Source organism: Lotus japonicus, chromosome 6 (assembly GCF_012489685.1).
Source record: "Lotus japonicus ecotype B-129 chromosome 6, LjGifu_v1.2".
NCBI classification, from domain to species: domain Eukaryota; kingdom Viridiplantae; phylum Streptophyta; class Magnoliopsida; order Fabales; family Fabaceae; genus Lotus; species Lotus japonicus.
The window spans coordinates 39,896,470-39,918,382 of NC_080046.1; the positions used below are offsets into that span (position 1 = coordinate 39,896,470).

Sequence of the window (21,913 nt, forward strand, 5' to 3'; positions counted from 1 at the left end):
CCTCCCCTTTTCTCTAAAATCAAAGGTAAATTCGAAATTAAAAAGTTATTATTTCAACAAAAATCGCTGGCACTGTACAGCCGGACCTTTGCTCACAAATATTCAATTATCTTGAGCTACAGATATCGGATTGACACGAAACCAATTGGAGAATTTAGCTAACTAAGAAAGCTACAACGCGCATGAAGGAAGATTCTCCAGAAAAGGTCGTCAAGACCTCTCAAAAATTCATACAAGGTCACAAACAGATTAGCAATAAAGTCAAACTTCACTACAAACTTCATTTTTATTGAATAAATCCCTTAGCATTACATAGTAAAGGTGAGGGTCTTACATATGACATGATCGTAAAATCCGTTCTGGGAGAAAATCATCATGAAGATCTGCTGGAGGCTTTTGGCAGGCTCGGAAAGCATAACATGAGACTCAATCCAGAAAAGTGTTCTTTCGGGATACAAGGAGGAAAGTTCCTAGGCTTCATGATAACATCGAGAGGAATTGAGATCAACCCGGACAAGTGCAAAGCAATTTAGGAAATGAAGAGTCCAAGCAGTGTGAAAGAGGTGCAGCGTCTGACAGGGCGGATTGCGGCCCTTTCCAGATTCCTCCCTCACTCGGGCGACTAGTCAGCTCTGTTTTTCAAATGCCTTAAGAAAAATACAACTTTTGAGTGGAGTCCAAAGTGCGAGGAAGCTTTCAATCGCCTCAAGGAACTGTTGTCCGCACCGCCACTTCTGTCGAAACCTATCCAAGGCCTCCCCTTACATTTGTATTTCTCTGTCACTGACCATGCAATCAGCTCAGTAATTCTCCAAGAAGTGGAGGGCGAACAAAAAATAGTCTACTTTGTGAGCCATACACTTCAGGGCGCAGAGATCAGGTACTAGAAGATAGAGAAGGCGACGCTCGCCATGCTCGTGACTGCCAGATGCCTAAGGCCTTACTTCCAGAGCTTTCAGGTAAAGGTAAGAACTGATCTACCTTTGAGGCAAGTGTTGCAGAAGCCAGACTTATCGGGAAGGCTCGTCGCGTAGTCAGTAGAACTGTCGGATTATGGTTTGCAGTATGACAAGAGAGGAAAGGTAGGAGCACAAGCTTTAGTGGATTTCGTGGTAGAATTAACACCAGAAGCCGGCGAGAGAGTAAGTACGCAATGGACGTTGTTCGTCGATGGATCGTCGAATGAGAATGGAAGCGGAGCAGGGGTCACGCTGCAAGGACCTGGGGAATTAATACTAGAACAGTCTTTGAGATTTCAGTTAAAAGCAAGCAATAATCAGGCGGAGTACGAAGCGTTAATCGCGGGCTTGAAGTTGGCCATCGAGGTTCAGATCTATAGTTTACTGGTTAGAACAGATTCGTTGCTGGTAGCAAATCAGGTGAACGAGGTATTTCAGGTGAAAGAGCCTGACCTGATAAAATATCTAGAGCGCGTGCGACTCCTAATGGGCCGAGTGCAGGAGGTGGTAGTTGAGTTCGAGCCAAGGGTGAAGAATCAAAGGGCGGATACCCTGGCAAAGCTAGCAAGTACCCGGAAGCCTGGAAATAATCGGAGTGTGATTCCGGAGACACTGGCCAATCCGAGTATAGAGGGGGAGTTGGTGGCCAGTGTCGAGCACCAGGAAACTTGGATGGACCCCATCGTGGACTTTTTGACAGGAGAGCCGGGTGAGGTAGTAAAGTACGCGAAGGAGCAAAGGCGAGAGGCGGAACACTACACGCTGATCGATGGCACGCTTTTTCGAAGATGATTTAGCTCGCCCCTCCTAAGGTGTCTGCCGCCCGGAAAGTACGAGGCCGTCATGGCGGAGGTTCACGAGGGAGTCTGCGCCAGCCACATCGGGGGAAGGTCCTTGGCGTACAAGGTCCTCAGGGCAGGTTTCTATTGGCCTACGATGAGGAAAGATTGCGCGAAATTTGTGAAGAGATGCGAAAAATGCTAGATGTTTGCGGACTTGCCCAAAGCCCCGCCAGAACAGTTGGCTACGATCAGCGCGCTGTGGCCCTTCGCCATGTGGGGAGTCGACTCCGACCGCCAGATCACAAATGAAGTTCATCCTCGTGGCGGTGGATTACTTTACAAAGTGGGTAGAAGCTGAGCCCCTTGCGAGCATCACTGCATGAAAGATCGTAAGTTTCTACTGGAAAAGGATCGTGTGTCGGTTTGGGGTCTCGAGGGCGATCGGCTCGGACAATGGGACGCAGTTTGCAAATAATCAGGCAAGGGAGTTCTGTGAGGAAATGGGCATACAACGAAGATTTTCTTCGGTAGAACACCCTCAGACCAATGGACAGGCGGAGTCAGCGAATAAGGTGATCTTGCGAGGTTTAAAGCATCGACTCTCTAAGGCAAAGGGAGCCTGGCCGAACGAGCTCCCGGTTGTGAATTGGTCCTACAACACGACGCTTCAACCACAAAGGAAACTCCTTTCAGGATGACCTACGGGGCGGATGCCATGCTGCCCGTGGAAATAGACAACGACTCTTGGCGGACAACACCACAGTTTGAGAGCGAGTATTCTTCTAACATGGCTGTGGAACTGGACTTGCTTTCGGAAACGCGGGATGAGGCTCGCGTCAGAGAGGCTGCGATGAAACAGCGGGCTGCGGCAAAGTATGACACGAAAGTCCGCCCAAGGGCGATGTAGGAGGGAGACTTGGTTCTTAAGAATCGGACCGAGAATGTGGGGAACAAGTTGAGTTCAATTTGGGAAGGCCCTTACAGAATCTTGAGAGCGTTGGGGAAAGGGGCTTACCACCTCGAGAGTTTGTATGGGAGGCGAGTGCCGCGATCTTGGAACACATTAAGCCTGAGGTACTACTACAGCTGAGGATTGAGGAAGAGATCGGATTGGGACAGGGGCAATCGACTAAGCAAGACTCATAAAGACCGTGGGATTAAAAACAAAGACATGTTCTTGTTCTCCGTCTCGGGAGTTTGTTGGCTAAAACGCCTAAATTGTAAAAATAAAGACACGTTCTTGTTCTCCATCTCGGGAGTTTGTTAACTATAACGTCTGATTGAAAATACAAAAATTGTATCAAGCGATTTCAATCACACTGAATTGCGGCAAGTGCAAGGTGGGAAAAATTCCCTGAAGGTGGCGATCCCAACACGACCTTGATGTCGAGGGATCGCTCTGGAAAAGCCGATAAGCTTCTTATCCAAACAGCCTCCCCGAAATTTGGGCGAGCGAACCTAACTAGGCTAAGTCTCAGGGAACCCACATGGCCATTGGGACCCGAGCCACCGTAAGTCCTCGCCAAGCAAAACTGGCAAGGCCATACCTAATCTTACGGGAAAAGTGTGTGAACAAAGCTTCAGTTCAAAACTGAGCAAATGTCCTAGTTAAACCCAGCACACCATCAATGTCGTCAAACGTAATTCAGACCCAAGGAGACTGAGAAGGAATCGTGGAAAATTTCAGAAAAGCGTTAAAAACAGACATAGGAAATAAAGTTGAACTAATTAACTTAGAATCGAAAGATACAATTGAAACAAATTCATGATTGAAAGGCAAAAGAAGTACTAGCATTACAATTATTAAAAATAGTTGCATTACAATCACTAAAGATGGTTAACATTATATTTCTTTCTCTTGTTCAACAGCATCCCCGAAGTCAACATGGGCAGCTTCTGGTGGATCTTCTGGACCCTCCAGCCCGATTGGGGTGACCTTTTTAAAGGTTCCCAAGGAGTCAAGGTTAACAGAAGGATGGAGGTGTTTGACTAGGGCCTTGGCGATGAAGAAGCTGCGAACACGCTCTTTGGCCGCCGCCTGGGCAGCTTCCTCTCTTATTTCCTCTTCTAGAGCCTTGGCTTGGGCGTCCTTTTCAGCCGCGAGTTTGCACTTAGACGCTAGATCCGCCTTGGCCTCGGCGAGTGCCTTACCCTTACTCGCTAGTTCCTCATGCAAGGTGGTGATCTCTTTATCTTTGGCGGCCAGGGTTTCCTCTTGTGAGGCAGCAATGATCTCTTTAGCGTTAAGGTCTCGTTGGAGCTCCTCAACCCGGGTCTCAAATCCTTCCCCTTTCTCGTTTGCCGTTATCAGCGTCAGCCTCGCCTCCTTGAGCTTTTGCAGCATCTTTATAACCTTGCCCTCCTCTGTTGTCAATTGGTTAGACAGTTTAGAGCAAGTGTCATTGGCCCGAAGGTTGTCGAAGCGCAGCTTCTCCACCTCCTGGCGGAGCTCGGCAACTTCTGCAAGAGGCCGTGCTCGCTGGGAGGCCGTGCTCGCTGGGCCACTTGGGCAAACAAGCACCCGGCGCGGAGCAGGTTAGACACGACCTCTTGGGTGACATCCTGCGGGTCCTGGCTGGAAGCCTCCCTCAATTTCTCAAGATAGGGGTGAGAAAGGAGGAAACCAAAGGGATCTTGGGAGGAGCTGCTGGAAGGACTCTTCGGGCGGTCTGCACGAAGATTCCCTCCTTCACCACCAGCCCCGGGAAAGTTGGGGGTTGATGGGTCAATGGTAGTCTGGTCGGGCGAGGGAGACGACGCGTGGACAGAGGAAGGTGATTTTTGCCCTTCCAATGTGGTCATGGTGGGAGGGGCATCTGGAGGCGGAGAAGTGCCCATATCACCATGATGAGTGGACATCAATGGGTCGCGAGCGCCATTCAGGGGGGGACCCATGACGGTGGATTCAAGTGCAACGTGTCCTCCATCTGTGCTGATCAAAGGGGTAGCTTGAGGGTTTGGCTCACCCAAATTTTTTCTCTTGGGCGAGCAGGCGCTCACCGGCGAGCATTTCCTTTTTTCCCCAACCTGGGATGAGGAAGACACCTTGGCATTCAGGAAATCCTTCAGGAGCTCGGCAGTAGAGAACTTCATATTCCCTGAAAAAATAAAAGGAAAAGTTGTTAGCAACAGAAAGGTCAAGGGGGGACATGAAAGAACATTTAAAGGGGGAACCTAATCGCGGGATTAGTTTGGAGCCTGTAGGAGCGCCGAGTAATTCAGCACAACTAAGACGGGGAAGTCGGGAGAGGATCTCGAGGGCAAAATTTTCTCTGGAAGACAGTAATGCTTTAGAAGGGCCGGCTACGGGTTTAGGGCCCTTGGTCCAGTAAAACGGGAAGATAGCTTTCCCTTCTCTTTGTGTAAATGACGAAGGGTAAGCTGGGTGAACGACGACCCGGAAGTACCGGCGAGCTAGACGGGGTTCAGGGTCACCCTGGTAAGGGATGAGTCGTTCCCCGCCTAGGCGGGGCGCCAGTACCACCCAGCCATATCCCCCAGGGATCAGGAATCCACTTCAAAGAAAAAGAAGAAGAGGGCAGTTGAAGGAACTACATCGACACTGTTGCAGAGAATTTCAAAACACCTCAAGTAAGCCCAAGCGTGGGGATGAAGTTGGCAAGGGGAAACGCTAACGTCACTCAGCACTTGGCTAAGAAATGGGGAGAATGATAGTTTGATGTCAAGGTCAAGGAACATATATTCATATACGAAAAAGAAATGGGAGTACTTGGGGTTCTTGAGTGCACGGTGTTGCCACGGGCGGTCTTAGCCCCGGCAACCTGTGGTGCGAAGGAGGTTTTCTAACAACGGGGTGCTACAGAGACCGCCAACCCTGCGGGCAAGGTCAGAGATAGAGTCATCAGTGGCAAGTTCCGAGGGTTGGTCAAGGATCCCTTGGTCAGGAGCGTTCTGGACACAACATTAGATGATGATATTCCGGAAAAGTTTTTTCATCAACTTCCCCCTAATGATATTAACGATTCTGTTAGTGAAGAGAAAAGAATGCATGCATATTAAGGAAAATGTTCCGGCAGAGATCGTTCGAACAGTTGAAATTGAATTAAAACAAGGAAAGAGAGCTTCATCACAAAACATATCAAGACGTCAAACATAGATGCAAACTCATACGAGGAACTAAATATGTTAAGATAAGATGTAACAAATTTTTCTCCCACATTCACTATTGGGGAATGATCTTCAACAGAACTACTTGAAACTTTAACTCCGAGAAGCAAAAAGTGTACGATGGACCCTGTTCTTAGCTCTGGAAATTTGTCAACTTCTGCTTTCTCAATAGGTTAATGCCCTTCAAGTGTAGTGCCAGCAAGGAAGGATCATGTTGGGGTTAAATGTGACATTCACCTATAGTATTTAAATAGTTATTTTTTTCTCATAATTTTTATAGTATCTTTTTCAACTAGTAACCATTTACTTTTCTTAATGTGTTATCATTTCTCTCACTTACTCATTTTCTCTGGTTTGGCCTTTGATTTTAAGCATGACAGGCACAACAAGCTTGGCATCCTCAACATGGTATGTCAAGCACATTTGATAGATTGGCGATTGTTGATCAACAAGATCCTCCGCAATCCTATGATGGTAATCCGTTTGGTAGTTCCTTGATTCCCCATGCAGTAGAAAACCCACCTATGCAGTTTTAAGCATGCTCAACACCAATAATCCCAATACTACATGATGCAACTAGTCAACATGGTAGAAGGCCAATAGTGAATTTTACAGGACAACCTATGAGGCAACATTTTCTATTGCATACAACTTCAGTGGGACCAAGCACTTGGATGCCTTCTATGTTAGGAATGGCTCCGACAAGTTATCAAGGACAAACCTTGTGGTGCATTGATTACTTTTTGACAAAAAATACCCTTATTTAATTGAATCTTCTCTCTATTTAATTATTCGGTTATTATAGTTATTTTTCCCGTTAAATTAGCCGAATCTGGTATGAGAAAATTAAATAAAAAATGAAAAGAAAAAACCGTGAAAAGGTCATATAGTACTGAGATTTTTAGCAACATTGTAAGTGAAAGTGGAAGTGTATGTGTAGTTCATTTATTCAGGTAGAGAACCCCTGCCCCAGGTCTTAAGCCAGAAGTGAACTCAAGTTATTCTTCCACCTTCAAAAGTCGGACCTGCTCAACTTTGTTATGCTTCCATGGCAACAATTTGCATCTCAACAACTACTTTTCAGTTTTACAGAGATGAAACTAACTAGTTTCTCAACATATTCTAAGAAACAAATGCAATTTTAAGCTCCAATCACATCTTCCTGCAACAGTCTTATAAGACCTGAATAGACATAACAGAAAAAAACTTTGAACTCATTAATGTTCCAGGCATAACTCTTTATGTGAGTGCTCAAAAAAGGGGTACCTAATCAGCTAATGCCTATGTTTAATACTGGTTTCAATGTAAGGGTAGAAAAATGCTACCATCCATAGTCTGGTTCCTTAGTTTCAACTTGCAATTCTGGGAGAAAGGCTTTGAAGCTTCTCAGCCTAGTTTTGCACTTACTATCCCTTCAATGGATCCAATGAGAGTGAACAATCCAACCATAAAGCCAACGATGCTAAAAGTCCTAAGCATGACCCACTTGCCTGTCCATGCTTGAATATTGCCCTGACTCAAGTACATTTCTACTGGGAAGTATATGGTTAATGGATAGTAGATTATGCCTGCCAAAACTCCCAAAATCTGATTGAAGTAGGGAAAGAGCATTGCAATCAAGGTCGTTGATGCAACATATGCGGTCCGGAAAGTAAGCCTGAGAAGATTTAGTTGAAGATCTGGGAGCACTGGGAGTTTCAAGAGGTATGTGTGGTTCACAAATTCACTGTCTGGGAACTTGAAACGGAGCCAGCTCTCAACATTTGCAAAAAGTGGCTGGCTATACACCTGCACCAGATCAAGATGAACATACATACATTACTTTTCTAGACAAGTGGTGGACAATGTAAAGGACTAAAGAAGCACAAATCGTGTTTGATCCATATTAAAAATATCGGCATGTTTTACATTGGCTGTTGAGGCCTAACAGTAAATCAGTAAGGACTAAAGAAGCATTGTCAAGAAATGGAAGCCGGAGCACCAACATGAAATTTAATGATGTACCTGATATGCACCAACTAGGTGGATCACTATACAAGCATTGGCAAAGTCTACAAGCCAATGAAGCTTATAGGCTGCAAACCCTGATAAAAGGTTTCCTGGTGTATCGTCACCAAAGGCTGCATAACCAAAGCACCCACATAACAGGTAGAAAATTGTTGTGACAAAGACTGATATTGTTGAGGCCTTCCTCATGGTTATGTTTTCTGGTGGAGGTGACTTCAAAGTGTCCTACAAGAATTGCAGCAAGTTATATTAGCCTTTAGGCTTTTCCTCAAGGCTGTCAACCTAAGATCACAGAGAATCACATACCTGTATTTCTATAAGAATTACTGAGAATGGATAGGAGAATGCTATGTCACCAAGAGCTTGAGCAACCAGCCATACTTTGTCAGTTCCACTGGCAGTAGTAATTCCATGAATGCTACCCTCAATATGTCCCTTTTCTGAGCATATGATTACCATAATTTTGTACATGTGTTGGATGACGACAAATAATTAGTCTCATATTGTACGCTTTCAAAGAACTTTTCATGCACAAGTCAGTCATGCCATGCCTTAGGAAAGACATCAACAAACAGGGATCAATATCTCTTGTCCCTAAATTGTGTCTCAATTTTCTGTCCCACCAATGAAGGAAATCGCCATGTCGATTACAAAAGGTACGAGTGTGGTAATTACAAACTCACATTGTGGTTTTTATTTTGATTGACATGTCAAAATTTTATGAGCGTGACAGGGAATGAGACAATGTTTGGGAACAAAAGATTTCAATCCAACAAACAGATACTAGTGAGCAACTGAGCATCATACCTTTGACTTGCGTGATGGCAAGTCCCATTCCTATGAAAGCATAAGCAAAGGACATAATTGCTGCGACAATTGACAGCCATTCAATGTCGTGGAAGTTGGGTATCTGTGAGAGAACAACTTGGATAGCCCCAAAAATAAGCATGAAATATCCTTCTGAAAAATCACATGCTGATCCATTCTCTTTGTCTTGGTAACAGCTTGATTTTTGGATTGATCTGCAGCCACAAACACAAATAGCAGTCCAAGCAAATGAAATTATGATTTAACAATATTGGTACAGTGAGATTTTTTTGGACCAGCTTCCTGTTTTACTGTTGTATGAATAATATGTCTCAACAATACATGAGAGAAAGCAATGTTTGAAGTTAATGAACACACCTCATGCTAATGGCTGCGGTAATGACATAGGCAATTCCAAACCCATATAAGCTCACATTCACAAAAACAGCAGAGGCGCGTCCACTCCCTACTCCTGTAACCACCAAATGAGGATCATGTAATAACAGTCTCGCCTATTGAAACATATTATTTAAGCTTATCTTATAGCATAAACACGTATACAAGTGTTTGAGAGAGCTTGTGATTTGAGCTTATTTTCAAAAGTTGCTCAAATTAGCTTATGGATAAGCATTAGTCTATACCTAGCTTATTTTGAGTTTATTACATAAATTACTCAACTTAGCTTATGAATAAGAGCTTATACAATAAACACATATTGCCATGAGTACTTAAGCAAGTTTACCAAATGCACAAAGTTGTTCCAAATGTAGTAGAACATTTGATCAAACATGTTATATGCAAGTCCCATTGGAAACATTTTACGCAAACTCACTCGATGTAATATTATGTATTAACACCTGATAAGCTAACACTTAATCATTGTTAAGCTTAATGCTATGAAATGGGAAAGATGCCAAAAGTCTAATCACAAATTGAATGCAACACATAACCTACCATAGCTCATCTACTACCATTGCTTTCATCACCATCACCATCACCATCATCAATTCACCATGATCCCTTCCACCAGATCTCTCGTTAATCATAACCACACCACAATAAAAGTGATATTTCTTAGTACTGAATTAGCAAATGTAAGTTGTGATTCTCAAGACTTATCCTTTGACAAAGCATCAACAGTTTTGTTTTTTTTTTTTTTTTTTTTTTTTTTGTAAGAATGGTGATTGAAAAAATACTTAGAATTTGTAATTAATTTTTTTGTAAAAAGTAATATCTAATTTTCTGTTATTTGTTTATCTTTCGAATTGAATTTCTCTCTTGTTTTTTTTCGAAATAATTTTTGAAACATAAAATAAAAATTCATCAATTTTGTAAAATAATAGTAGAAATAAGAATATTTTTTTACTAAGAGTACGACAAATAAATCAGACCACCTAATCCATCAATGATTAACTAGTTATACGAATTAAAAGCTAGCCCCACCTATAAAATCCCCCTTGTGTTCAACATTAATTAATCATGAAGTTCTGTAATCGTATATGGCATGGCGAAAGTGAAGGGTAAAGGTGTAATGCGCAAGAACCACGTGTTACCATTATTAAAGGAAGAGGAAGGATCTACACGCAACAGAAACGGCGGATATTGTTGCCGTAACACAACTGAACTAGTTCAACATGACACATGGCACTTTCCAAATGCCCCCTCAAATCACATCACATCAAATATTCAAATTACTAATTGGTCCAAGTCAATCCCATATTTTCGCTCATTTTAATTTTAATTTTAATTTTAATTTTAATTTTAATTTTAATATTTTAATCACCATCACATTTTGTTATATTTCAATATTTTATCACCACCACGTTACTCTACTCTATCTAAGTTTCAAAAAATAAATTAAAAAATACTCTACTATGTCTTATCATCAGATCATGAACCACTTGAAAATCATCAAACAGATAGCATGCGTCTTCCCAATGATAGCTCAATTGGTCCGAGCTAGGAGGAAGCATACGAGTTGGGATGGGAAGGTCCTATTTTTACGATGTATAAAAAAAACAGAGAGCATGCACATTGAAATGAAACTACAGAATAACAAACAACATTAAGAACAAAATCTGAAAAAAGAGTGAAAAATTGAGGATCAAATTGAAAATGAAACTAAAATTGAGGTACCTTTATGCAAATTAACAGCATCAAGGTAGGATGAACTCCGATTAGGGCCAAATTCAGGGCAAGGAGAACGATAGGTATCACTGAGAAGAAAAGCAGAGAAGAGAGTAATGGAAGCAAAGAGAAGAATCGCCAATGGTCCTCCGATCCATCCAATCTGAGCAATGCTCCATGCCAGAGACAACACTCCTGAACCAATCACACCTGTCACTATGTGCGCCACCGCAGTCCATACCGTCCCTGTCACAAAAATTCATTTCTCAAATGTCAAATCTCAATTCATCATATTGAATCTCTGTACTCTGTTTTCGATGAAGAGAATGAAAAATTGAAGATGATTGATTGATTGATTGATTGATGAGGAAAACAAGACGAACCGGTTCTTTTGACATCGCCTGAATCTGCGTTTTGCAAGAATGGTGCGCTGTCACCTGCTTCACTCATGGCTGCTTCTTTCTGATCAAACGCGAACACTGGATTCAGCTGCTGATTCCCGTGATTGTTCTTCTCATTATCGTTCAATTCAGTGAGGTGAATCGAGTTTTTCAATCGCGATCAGAATCTGCGTTTTCTCTGGTTCTTGTTTGTTTGGGTTGGATCAATGGAGAAAGAGATACAGAAAGATGTGGAAAGTTCTAACTGACTAACTTCTTATACTGGGAGAAGAAGAGAAGTGCCGTAATTTCAATATTTTTAATTATTGAAATATTCAATTTTATTTTATTAAATTTAAATATTTATGTGTTCAGAGCCGAGATGGGTAGTTTGGTTGATAACGCAGGCTGAGTGTGTGAGAGGTCTCCAATTCGATCCCCATAAAATACACTTTGGGGGAGGGATGATAAGTTTTAACTGTGACTAAATTACGAATCTGACGACATGTAAAAGGTGACCGGTACCTAGGGGTGCACATGGGTTGGGTTGGATGGATTTATAGGTTAATCATGATCCGAATCAATTACAATTGTTTGGGTTGGATTTCACGAGTTTTCACCCTCGGACCCGAAACCCAATCCGACGATCTTCGGGTCAGTTGGGATGGGTTAATTGGATCACTATATTAAAATAATAATAAATATGAAATATTGAAAAAAATATATTAAAACTTCAAAAAAAATTAGAAAAAATTGGTAAATAGGCTATGGTACAAAATAACATAAAAATGACACAAAACATTGTACTAAATAGCATGAAATAGTATTTCATAAATAACATATAGCCAAATACCATGAAAACAATTGCAGCAATGAAATCAAATTAATGTCATGACACTTAGAATTTAATTGTCTCCATTCTTCGACATGCCAAATAAAATTGAAACAAAAAGTGAAGAATGTGAAAAGTGAAATAAAATAAGGGGTTTAGAATTTTACATGTATGTTAGGTAAAATTATTAAAAATATATATTAAATAATATATTATTATTGTATGTTTGGATTTCGGGTTGGGTTGGGTGGATTATTCTTAAATCCGATATCCGATCCGAAGTTGACTGGATTGTAATAAAATTCGTCTTATTGACCCGTTAGCCCAATCCAACCCGCATTTCTTCTATTGGATTGGGTTGGTTCGGGCGGGTTCATTGGATCTACCCGGCCATGTGCACCCCTACTGGTACGGATGTTTATAAAAAAGATATATTTATGTGTTGGTCTTCTTATAGAAGGATTCTTATTTTTCCTATGTAAACACGAAAACAAAAAGGACTCTTGTGCAGGTGTCATGAATTAAGGAGTGCTCATAGGATTAGTTGTTTAATATTAAAAAGTTTGTGGAAAAAGTCTAGAGAAGAATCTGCTAAAGTAAGGGCTAAAGGTTCTAAATAATGCAAAAAATATTTTTAATTAGCAAAAAGGGTACTAAAAACAATATTTAGCAAGATGGGGTACTTTGTTGGGTTCCGCAATTAATGTTGCGAATTGCAAGTCTGAAAAAGTAAAAGCTGATTGGGAAATGATGGGTGAATGATGGGTTGCAGGGTGATTGGAAAATAATTGCCTTATGATTTTGGCCATGTGTGGGAGCCGCATGTTTTCTTGCGAGTCCAACTTGAGATGCATGGGGAAGGGCCACGTGCTGACTGACTGACTCGAGGAGGAAGGGCCACGTGCTGACTGATTGACTCGAGGAGGACACATTGATGGGGAGTGGGAGCCGCATGTTTTATTGCGAGACCAACTTTTCAGGGTGAATGATGGCACAATGATTCAGGTGATATGGGGCAGGGTGGCAGGGTGGCAGGGGAACAAGACAGGACCCGTGAGTCTGGCTGCATGGGGAAGGAACGTGGCAGCTCTGATTTGACCATGGAACCGCAATAAATGTTGCGAATTGTAGTGTTTTGTGGCGGTCTCCAACCCCTACAAATAGACCGCCACTCTCCCAACTCCCTCAACTCCAACTCCCAAATCTCTTAACTCTCACAACTTTCTCCCAACTCTCGACCAATTTTCTCTCAACTCTCAAAGTGTTAATTTCTTTAAACTCTCCCCCCTCAAAATAAAGGTATTTTCTCTACTCTTTCAACCTTTACTTTGAAATATTTTTTTAATGGTTTTGTTAATAATGATATAAGTAAATGACTAGTTTTCATATGTGACTTGATTATTATTACTAACTATATTGTATAACTTTTATTAATTATTAGCATTAAGTTTTGTTACTTAAATTATTTTAGAATTATTATCATTAAGTTTTGTTACTTAAATTATTTTAGAATTATTATCATTAAGTTTTATTAAATTATTTTAGAATTATTATCATTAAATTTTATTAACTATCATCTTTTATTCATTATGTTCAATAGGTATTGTAAATGGCCGACCAAGAAGTGGTCAAATTGGGTCCGAGGAATGATAGTGTGTTGTATTTGCAAAAAGATGGCAAACACGTGTCTGTTGGTGCGTGGAACCAAATAAATAGAATTCTGAAAGTGAGAAAATATCGGGATTTTCGAGATTTTATTCCCGCTGAAATTGTAGGCCACCTTCGTCAAGCCGGATTTTACGAAACTGCCTTAGCTGGGTCTCTGAAACTTGACAAAGTTTTAATATCAGCTATGGTGGAGCGATGGAGGCCTGAGACACACACGTTTCATATGCCGTTCGGAGAGTGTACTATCACTCTGCAAGATGTTGCTGTTCATCTTGGCTTACCCATTGATGGGAATCCTGTCACCGGAGTTACTTGGTGTGATTGGTCTGAGCTTGTAGAGGACTTGCTCGGAGTGGTGCCACCCGCCAGTGCTATCAAAGGAGGTGGCTTGAAGTTGGTTTGGCTGGCTGAGCAATTTAATTTTCATAATCTAGCCGGTGCCGACCCGATACAACTTATGTATGCTGCAAGAGCATTCATCTTGCGACTAATTGGTACTTTCTTACTTTGTGACCACACCGGTTCACATGTCCCTCTTAGATATCTCATTCTCTTACGAGACTTTGAGGAGACCGCAAAGTATAGTTGGGGTTCAGCCGTACTAGCACTTCTCTATCATGAGTTGTGTTATGCAACTGGTGCTTCACGTACAGAGATTGGCGGCTGTGCTTATTTGATACAAGTGTGGGCATGGCTAAGGATTCCAGGAATCGGCCCGGATCCACCGAGGTTGCACCGTGGCCTCCCACTCGCGGCAAGGTATGCACATAATTTAAATAATAAATTTCGTTGTTAATTTCATGTCCTTAAATTCAAACATTACGGTTCATTCATTTTTTATATATTAAACAGATGGAGGGACCCGGATCCGGAAAAACCAATAAAGTGGCCCAATAAAGTTAATTTCACACGCTCGGCTCCATTTCTCATTACTGATGTCATTTATCCATTGCCGGACAGCTGTGTTGTGCCCTCGAAACGCCGCTAAGCGTTGCTCGAAAAGATATGGGCAAGGCTCGTAAGCTGCACATTTCAAACAAATTTCAATATTCCATATTAAAAAAACATCGCATTGAACTAATGAACAGACGCAAACTTACCCATATTTATCAGTTCATTTTTTTGCTCTGTGTTGTGAAACCTGTTGTTGAAATTACTGGCAACGTGGCGAATGCAATACACATGATAAGCGTTTGGTGGCTGCCACCCGTTAGACGGATTCCCCACTGCTGAGAGAATGCTAGCGTGTCTGTCTGATATTAGACATATCCCTTGTTTCTTGGTGACATGCACACGCATCAGACGAAGAAACCACGTCCAAGCACCGAGTGTTTCTCCCTCCACAATTGCAAAAGCTAAAGGCAACACATTACTGTTCCCGTCCTGTGTCGTGGCAATAAGCAAAGTTCCACTATACTTTCCGTAGAGGAATGTGCCATCAATTTGTATCATTGGCTTGCAATAGTTGAATGCGTCACAACATTGTTTGTACGTCCAAAACACTCGACCAAATTTCTTGAAATCAGGAACAACATTGCCATACTGGTCCTTATAGTCAGTTGTGACAAACTCGTAATGGGATCCAGGGGAAAACCTCAGCATATATTCCAACCACCTAGGGAGCAGGTCGTAAGACTCCTCCCAATCACCGAACACGCGAGCAAGTGCTTTTTGCTTCGCCTTCCAAGCTTTAAAGTATGACACCATATAATTGAGTTGACCACTTATCCTCTCTTGTATGAGGGAAATAGGGATAGTTGGTTGGGCACTTACCATGCCTAAGACATAAAAGAAAAATAATGTATGTTAATAGCAATTTCATATTTGTAAATGTGTAGCGAAATAATAATCATATGTAAGCAATATATACCAAGAATGTAGTTGGACATGAAGGTGGACGTCATCTTCTTGTGGTCTTGAGAAGTCATCGCATTTAAGCACGTATGCGAACCCCCCCATTTGGATATGATCCATTTACCAATTTTCTTGGATAGATGTGCCCTTATCCTCCACGGGCAGCCATCTACGGATTTCTGACACTTTGCAGTAAAGTACTCTGGCTTGGATTCACTCATCTTATAAGTTTGATTTAGTCTAAAACAATAGTGTAACAAGGCATCCTGTACAGCACGCTTGTTTTCAAAAATCAACCCTTTACATAAGTCATCACCTAGCTTCCATGATCCATTCACATCCGTTTCAGAATAAAAATCAGTTTCTTCATCTGGGTGATCCCAGTTAATATATGTATAATGCGAAGAAGCACTCCAGAATGGGGCCGTGTTTGGGTGGCCTATAAAATTATAGAAATATATCAAGTACCATATATTTATAAAAAAAACGCTTGATGAGATATGTTGATTGTACATACCTTGAGTTTCAACATTGACATTCACTGGTGCCGCAGGTTGATCAGCAGGATGAGGTGCCATCCGAGGCTGAGGATTAGCGTGTCGGTCTCCCTCATCGTCTGTGTCAGACTCGTCACCTCCTTCTTGCATTCTTTCATCTTCATTGTGGTCATCGTCTGAAGGAATGACTTCACCGTCCACATTATCATTGTCAAGGCGGTAGTCATAATCATCGCCCAAATTAACTGCGACATCCGAAGGAACGACGATATTGGTCTCTTCAATACTCATAACGCTAAAAGGCACAGTATATGGTTCTGCAAGAAGCTCCTCATCAACAACATGTCTACCACCGTCTTCAGTGGGTCTCGGTTGAGTAGACGACAGATACGTCGGCACTGACATTGATGAACTTCCAGCTTCAGTAACTTCAACATACAGCTCCAGCTGAACCATATATGACTGCTGACTAAATGCATCCATCATGACTTGAACATCAACATTATCAACTATCTCAAAATGCGTAAAAAAAATGGGATTCGGTGTCGTCATAAATCTAGAGCTGACTCTAGAAATCATCTGGTTCCTTTGCAGCTTCAACCTTTCGTGGATTTTCTTCTTCAAACGGTCGAAGGTAATGTTTCGCTTCAGATGCATGGACCTTCTCCGACCTTCGAATATGGCACCTTGGTCGCCATGGACAACCCTGCCATCGTAATACACAAAAGTAATAACTTGATCCATTGCAAAGGTTTTTTTCGTTACAGAAACGTTCTGAAATGCAGGAGATTGAAGTTTTGAAAATATTGAAGTGTATTTTTCGTAGAAGAAAGTTATGAGGCTCAGGAGTTAACTTATAGTGTTTTGAATTCGCAAAAATAATTGAGAATCCAGTCAATCTCGCTTATTTTGTCATTTTGTATATCCTGGATTCGCAAAAAAAATTGAGCATTCAATCTTAGCCATTCCTTTCCCTCCATGTCAGTACTGCCACCTGAAAAGCACCTGAAAAGCACTTGAATTCGCAGGTAAAGTCGCGACACCAATAACGTGCAACCTGCCACCCTGCCACCCTGCCACCATCATTGACCATCATTCCAACTACATGGAAAACGCAAGAAAACTTGCGAATCCAATAACGTGCAACCTGCCACCCTGACATGGAAAACGCAAGAAAACTTGCGAATCCCACCATCATAAAGCAATGATTTCCCCAATCACCCTGCACCTCCCAACGCAGTCAGACCTTTTTCAGAATAATAGATGGAAACGCAACAAAACTCGCGAATCCCACTAAAAGTACCCCATCTTGCTAAATAAATTTTTTCGTGCCCCTTTTTGCTAATTAAAAAACTTTTTTGCATTATTTAGAAAAAAAATTCCTACTCACGTCTATTTAAATCCTCACTCACATCCTCACATCCTCTCTTCTCACTCCTTACCAGGGACGGACGTAGGTTGAAGGACAGTGGGGCAAATGCCCCCATGAAATTTGTGAGCAATACATTAACATATACTCTGGTATTATAAGTTGCCCCCACCAAAATTGCTAATGCCCCCATACTTCTAGAGATACTATAACTACTTGTTATATACATTGGATAATTCTTTTCTTTTCTTAATTTGTAACAGGCAAACGGCTAAATAAAATAGCTTCTATAAATCACTTGGTTTCCATTTTTCATTACTCTTTTATTTAGCTACAATTAAATTAATCATATTATCAGATTTTTTGTCACTTTGCTTTTCATTTTTGTGCACATTCAAAATAAAAAGATATACATGACATAAATATGTAATTTTACTTGATTCATATAAAAAGAAGGCAGTTGATGCACAAAACTTCTGCATGCGTGGGTGCACTAAGGGTTTGATCACCTGAAATTTTTACACAAGATGGTGTTTTTAGGACTTGGACCTATGACAATCACGTGTTCTAGTCTAAATAACCTCTTGTGTGATAAAATAAAAATTGGTTTTCAAAAAGGAATTTGTTTGCAAAAATCTTACTTGGTTAAAAAATAAATGAAGCCTCAAATATTTGACAAACCCTAATAAAAAAATGTTGGTAAAGTTTTTAAGTAATATTGCCCCCACAACCAAACATTCCTGGATCCGTCACTGCTCCTTACCTCTTTACTCCACCACCACCGCCATCATCGCCGTCGCTACCACCACCACCGCCGCCGCCAGGCCACCACCACCACTGCTACCACAACCTCCATCTTCTCCTCTCTCATCTTTCCTCCATCAATGTCGTCGTCGTTGTTACCATTGTTTTTAATTTTTTTTTCCTGCAATTAAACGCACTTTAGAGGTGGGTGACTCGCTTTACGCACATTTAAAGTGCGAAGATAACATACTTTTAACGTGCGTTTAACTGCAAGTTTCAACAAAACTGATATCAGATGATTTTTAAAAATTATTAGATCACCACAGTAAATCAAAATAGAATATTTTGAGATTTATGGTGGAATAAAAAAATTGAAATTCAAAATAAAATACCAGATGAAGGAATTTGGGTAAATTTCACACAGCTTAGGAATGTAGGTGCCAAGGGACCAATTACGTTTTATTTTCTTCAACTTTGCAATTGGCCGACTTCACATTCGAGACAAAAAATTGTCAAATTTTCCAAACCGCACTACTCCTAACTGTGAACCGACTCCTAGAAGGTGTTGGAATTTGGAGAATCTGACTTCATATTTGAGCTCAGAATGGTTCTATTACCTTTGACTAAGAAGTCTCAGTCTCAATTCCTTCCATAAATTAAACAGAAAAAAAAAGAAAAAAAAATGTGCGTTCCGCTCGCACTTTGAAAGTGCGTGGGTAATGCAATAACCCACTTTGAAAGTGCGAGCAAAAAAATTTATAAGAGGTCTTTTTGGATTTTACGAATTTAACAGGGTACGAATAGATGTTAGGGAGTCCGAATAACATTTCCCCTGAAAATGTTCCTAGAAAATGACTGCAAACTTTTTTGTTATTTATTTTGCTATAAATTCCAAAAAAAAACATTAAAACGCTATTATGGTAAGAGTTGTGAAATATATAGTTCGGGGAAGCGAAGGTTCAGGGATCAATCCTTACGGGGTACAATTTATCTTTTCGATATAAAAAAAAAAGTTCATATCATGCGTAATATTATGAGTGAATTATTTTATATTAAAAGTTCTTTCTCATTTTATGGTGATTTTGGGCGAGAAATTAGTCTAATAAATTTGATGACTGTGGAAATACCTTGGTCAAGACAAATAAATTGTTTTCTATTGTAGGTAATGTGGAAAATAGGTTTATGCCTATGTTACCAAAATATTAACTGAAATGCTTCATGGCCCGAATAGAGCTCGATGAAAACAAAGAATGTATCTAAGCTGCATATTCGGTTTACTTTTGTTCTCTGTCATTATTATTATCGCTAATCCACTTTCCATTTTTTTCACCATAGTCTTTTTGGTCTTGCCCAAGGTACCTCCTTGCTCGAATTGTTTTTTTCCCTGATTAAAAATTATTTATTTTATGTTCTCTCAAAAAGAGATTATATTTAGTCCCCCGTAAGATAGCTTAAGTTTTTTTTATAGACAAATGTTAGTTGTTAGAAATGTTAGTTAATTAATTCATCATCCTCATCCGGATTCGAACCTAGGACCCTTCACCCTTCATCCCACCAAACCCTTATGTCTCTAGCTCTTACCACTTGAGCTATCCTTCGGGGACATGATAACTCAAGTGGTAGGAGCTAGGGGACATATAAATTGGGTAGGGGAGGTCCAAGGATCGATTATGGCGGGTGCAATAATTTTTTCGATGTAAAAAAAAAAGAGATTACTAATTTATATTTTAGAGATTTTAAGAAAATAATAACTTGGTTTACTAAAATCACTCATTTTTATATTATCTCTCATCTCATCTGTTGTAATATATTTTTCTAATTAATAAGCTAATTAAAGCATCTTTTCAAAATAATTTGTTTCCAACATTTTAAAATATAATGATTTTTCAAAAAATTGAAACTAAAATCTCAGAAATTTTGAAAAATGATTTTTTAAAACAAATAAGTGATGATTTAGTAAAAAATCCGAATCAAACGCACCCTAAATAACTTAAAAGAGTGAGACTTTACATAAAGAAAAGAAAAAACTAAATATTAAAATATTTCTTTATTTTTAAATTCTAAGTTCTATCTTTGTAGTTCAAAATTAAACAATACTCGACCCCTTCTTTTGAATAGAAATTCAAATTTTCATCCCTTTTTTTTTTTACGGTAAATTTTCATCCCTATTGTATAAATTTGTTGAATTTCATTTATCATCAAGTAACATAAATTAAATTTAAAAGGTTAAACCTGATATACAATCATAATTTAAAATTAAATGATTGTCCCAAATTATTAAAGTTTAAATTTAAATTTAATTCCTTATCTATTTTTAATTCAACTTCAAATTCATATATTATTTATTATATTTAACTTTTCATCCTTATATATTTTTCCCAAATTTATTTGTAATTTAAATCATATTCAAGTTCAAAAGTTAAATCTGATATGCGATCATATTTTCAAATGAAATGATTTTAAAAGGAATCTGAGCAATTAAATGAGGTATGGCAATAATATTATCTAATATTTGCATATAAAAGATTGCTTATTTTTTAAAATATTTTTTGGCATTTGATATGTTGTTAGTGTTGGTTAGTGAGCCATCTGTAAGGCGAAAGATCTAATTAGTGCTTGGTTTTCTTTTTGATTGGGTAATAGAGCGACTTCCTTTTGATTTTGCTATTGGAGTGGCTTGAGTTTGCTTGGTGAGGTGTGTTAGAGTCCCATATTGGCTAGAGATGTGGCCAAGCAATTGCTTATATATGGTTGTGCAAACCTTAACTCTTGAGCTAGCTTTTGGGTTAAGTTAGGCCTCCTTCATGGTATCAGAGCCAATGGTTATTTGACCATGGGTCTGGGCCCCTATCCTAGATCCATTTGTTGTGGAGACCTCCCATATTTGGGTCACCCGTTTCATTCCACGCTCCAGATGTTCTACACTGGGCGTGAGGGGGTGTGTTAGAGTCCCACATTGGCTAAAGATGTGACCAAGCAATTGCTTATATATGGTTGTGCAAACCTTAACTCTTGAGCTAGCTTTTGGGTTAAGTTAGGCCTCCTACAGATGTGGCCATGGATTAGATGTGATACCATGAAGGTGGTTCCTTTTGTTGATATTCACGATATTTAATTGTCCTTTGCGGATGTCATTCTGAATGAGCGGATTAATTGTAGCTGGTTGTTTACTCAATTGCCTCAGGATGTGCGTGTTTCTATATCCTAGTTCTGTTTTGTGTTGGATCCTAGTGTATCTGACAATTTGGTTTGGGGCCAGTTGGATGGTGTGTATAAAGCTAGCTAAGAGTTGTTATCATTAGCTCTCTTTAACGGAGGATTTTCTTATTTTGTCTTATCTTGGAATAGAGTTTGGCGGCTTTGTTTTCATGAACACATTCACTTCTTTATCTGGGTGGTGGGTCATGAGGCTCCTCCCACTATTGCGCTTTTATGTCATAGAAGGGTGTTTGCCCATGTGTTTGCAGCTTATGCCACTCTGAGGAGGAGATAATTTTGCATTGCATTTGTGATTGTAAGAAGGCTCGAGTTGTTAGGTTAGCTTCTGGATTTGCCTCTGTCACTCATTTCCGGACTATAGATAATTTTCACGTTTAGTTTTCTATTATTAATCAGAGTGCATTGTAGGTCTTTTGCTCTTCTGGCTTGAGCTATTTGGAAGTGTTGTTGTGAGATTATTTCTAATTGTATTTTTGTTTAGTGTAACTATGTTCCTTTCCTTGATAGTAATTTACTAGCTAATTTCACTTTTGTGTTTCC

At 40.1% G+C, this 21,913-nt stretch overlaps 3 protein-coding genes across 3 annotated transcripts; 1 reads left to right on the forward strand and 2 right to left on the reverse strand.

Annotated features, from left to right (window-relative positions):
* Positions 1-6,722: 6,722 nt before the first annotated feature.
* LOC130723549 (probable amino acid permease 7) lies at positions 6,723-11,436 on the reverse strand. The gene is made up of 7 exons (XM_057574651.1): positions 11,194-11,436; positions 10,820-11,056; positions 9,062-9,155; positions 8,684-8,898; positions 8,183-8,316; positions 7,874-8,101; positions 6,723-7,657 (listed from the first exon to the last, which is right to left on the reverse strand). The coding sequence occupies exons 1-7, from the start codon at positions 11,258-11,260 to the stop codon at positions 7,256-7,258; spliced, it is 1,377 nt and encodes a 458-aa protein (XP_057430634.1). The 5' UTR covers positions 11,261-11,436; the 3' UTR covers positions 6,723-7,255.
* A 2,195-nt stretch (positions 11,437-13,631) lies between these two features.
* LOC130725291 (serine/threonine-protein phosphatase 7 long form homolog) lies at positions 13,632-14,486 on the forward strand. The gene has a single exon (XM_057576534.1). It carries the CDS (start codon positions 13,632-13,634, stop codon positions 14,484-14,486), a length of 855 nt encoding a protein of 284 aa, XP_057432517.1.
* On the reverse strand, positions 14,432-17,418 carry LOC130724698 (uncharacterized). Its single transcript, XM_057575982.1, has 4 exons — positions 16,062-17,418; positions 15,561-15,983; positions 14,791-15,468; positions 14,432-14,713 (listed from the first exon to the last, which is right to left on the reverse strand). Exons 1-4 carry the CDS (start codon positions 16,783-16,785, stop codon positions 14,535-14,537), a joined length of 2,004 nt encoding a protein of 667 aa, XP_057431965.1. The 5' UTR covers positions 16,786-17,418; the 3' UTR covers positions 14,432-14,534.
* Positions 17,419-21,913: the final 4,495 nt, after the last annotated feature.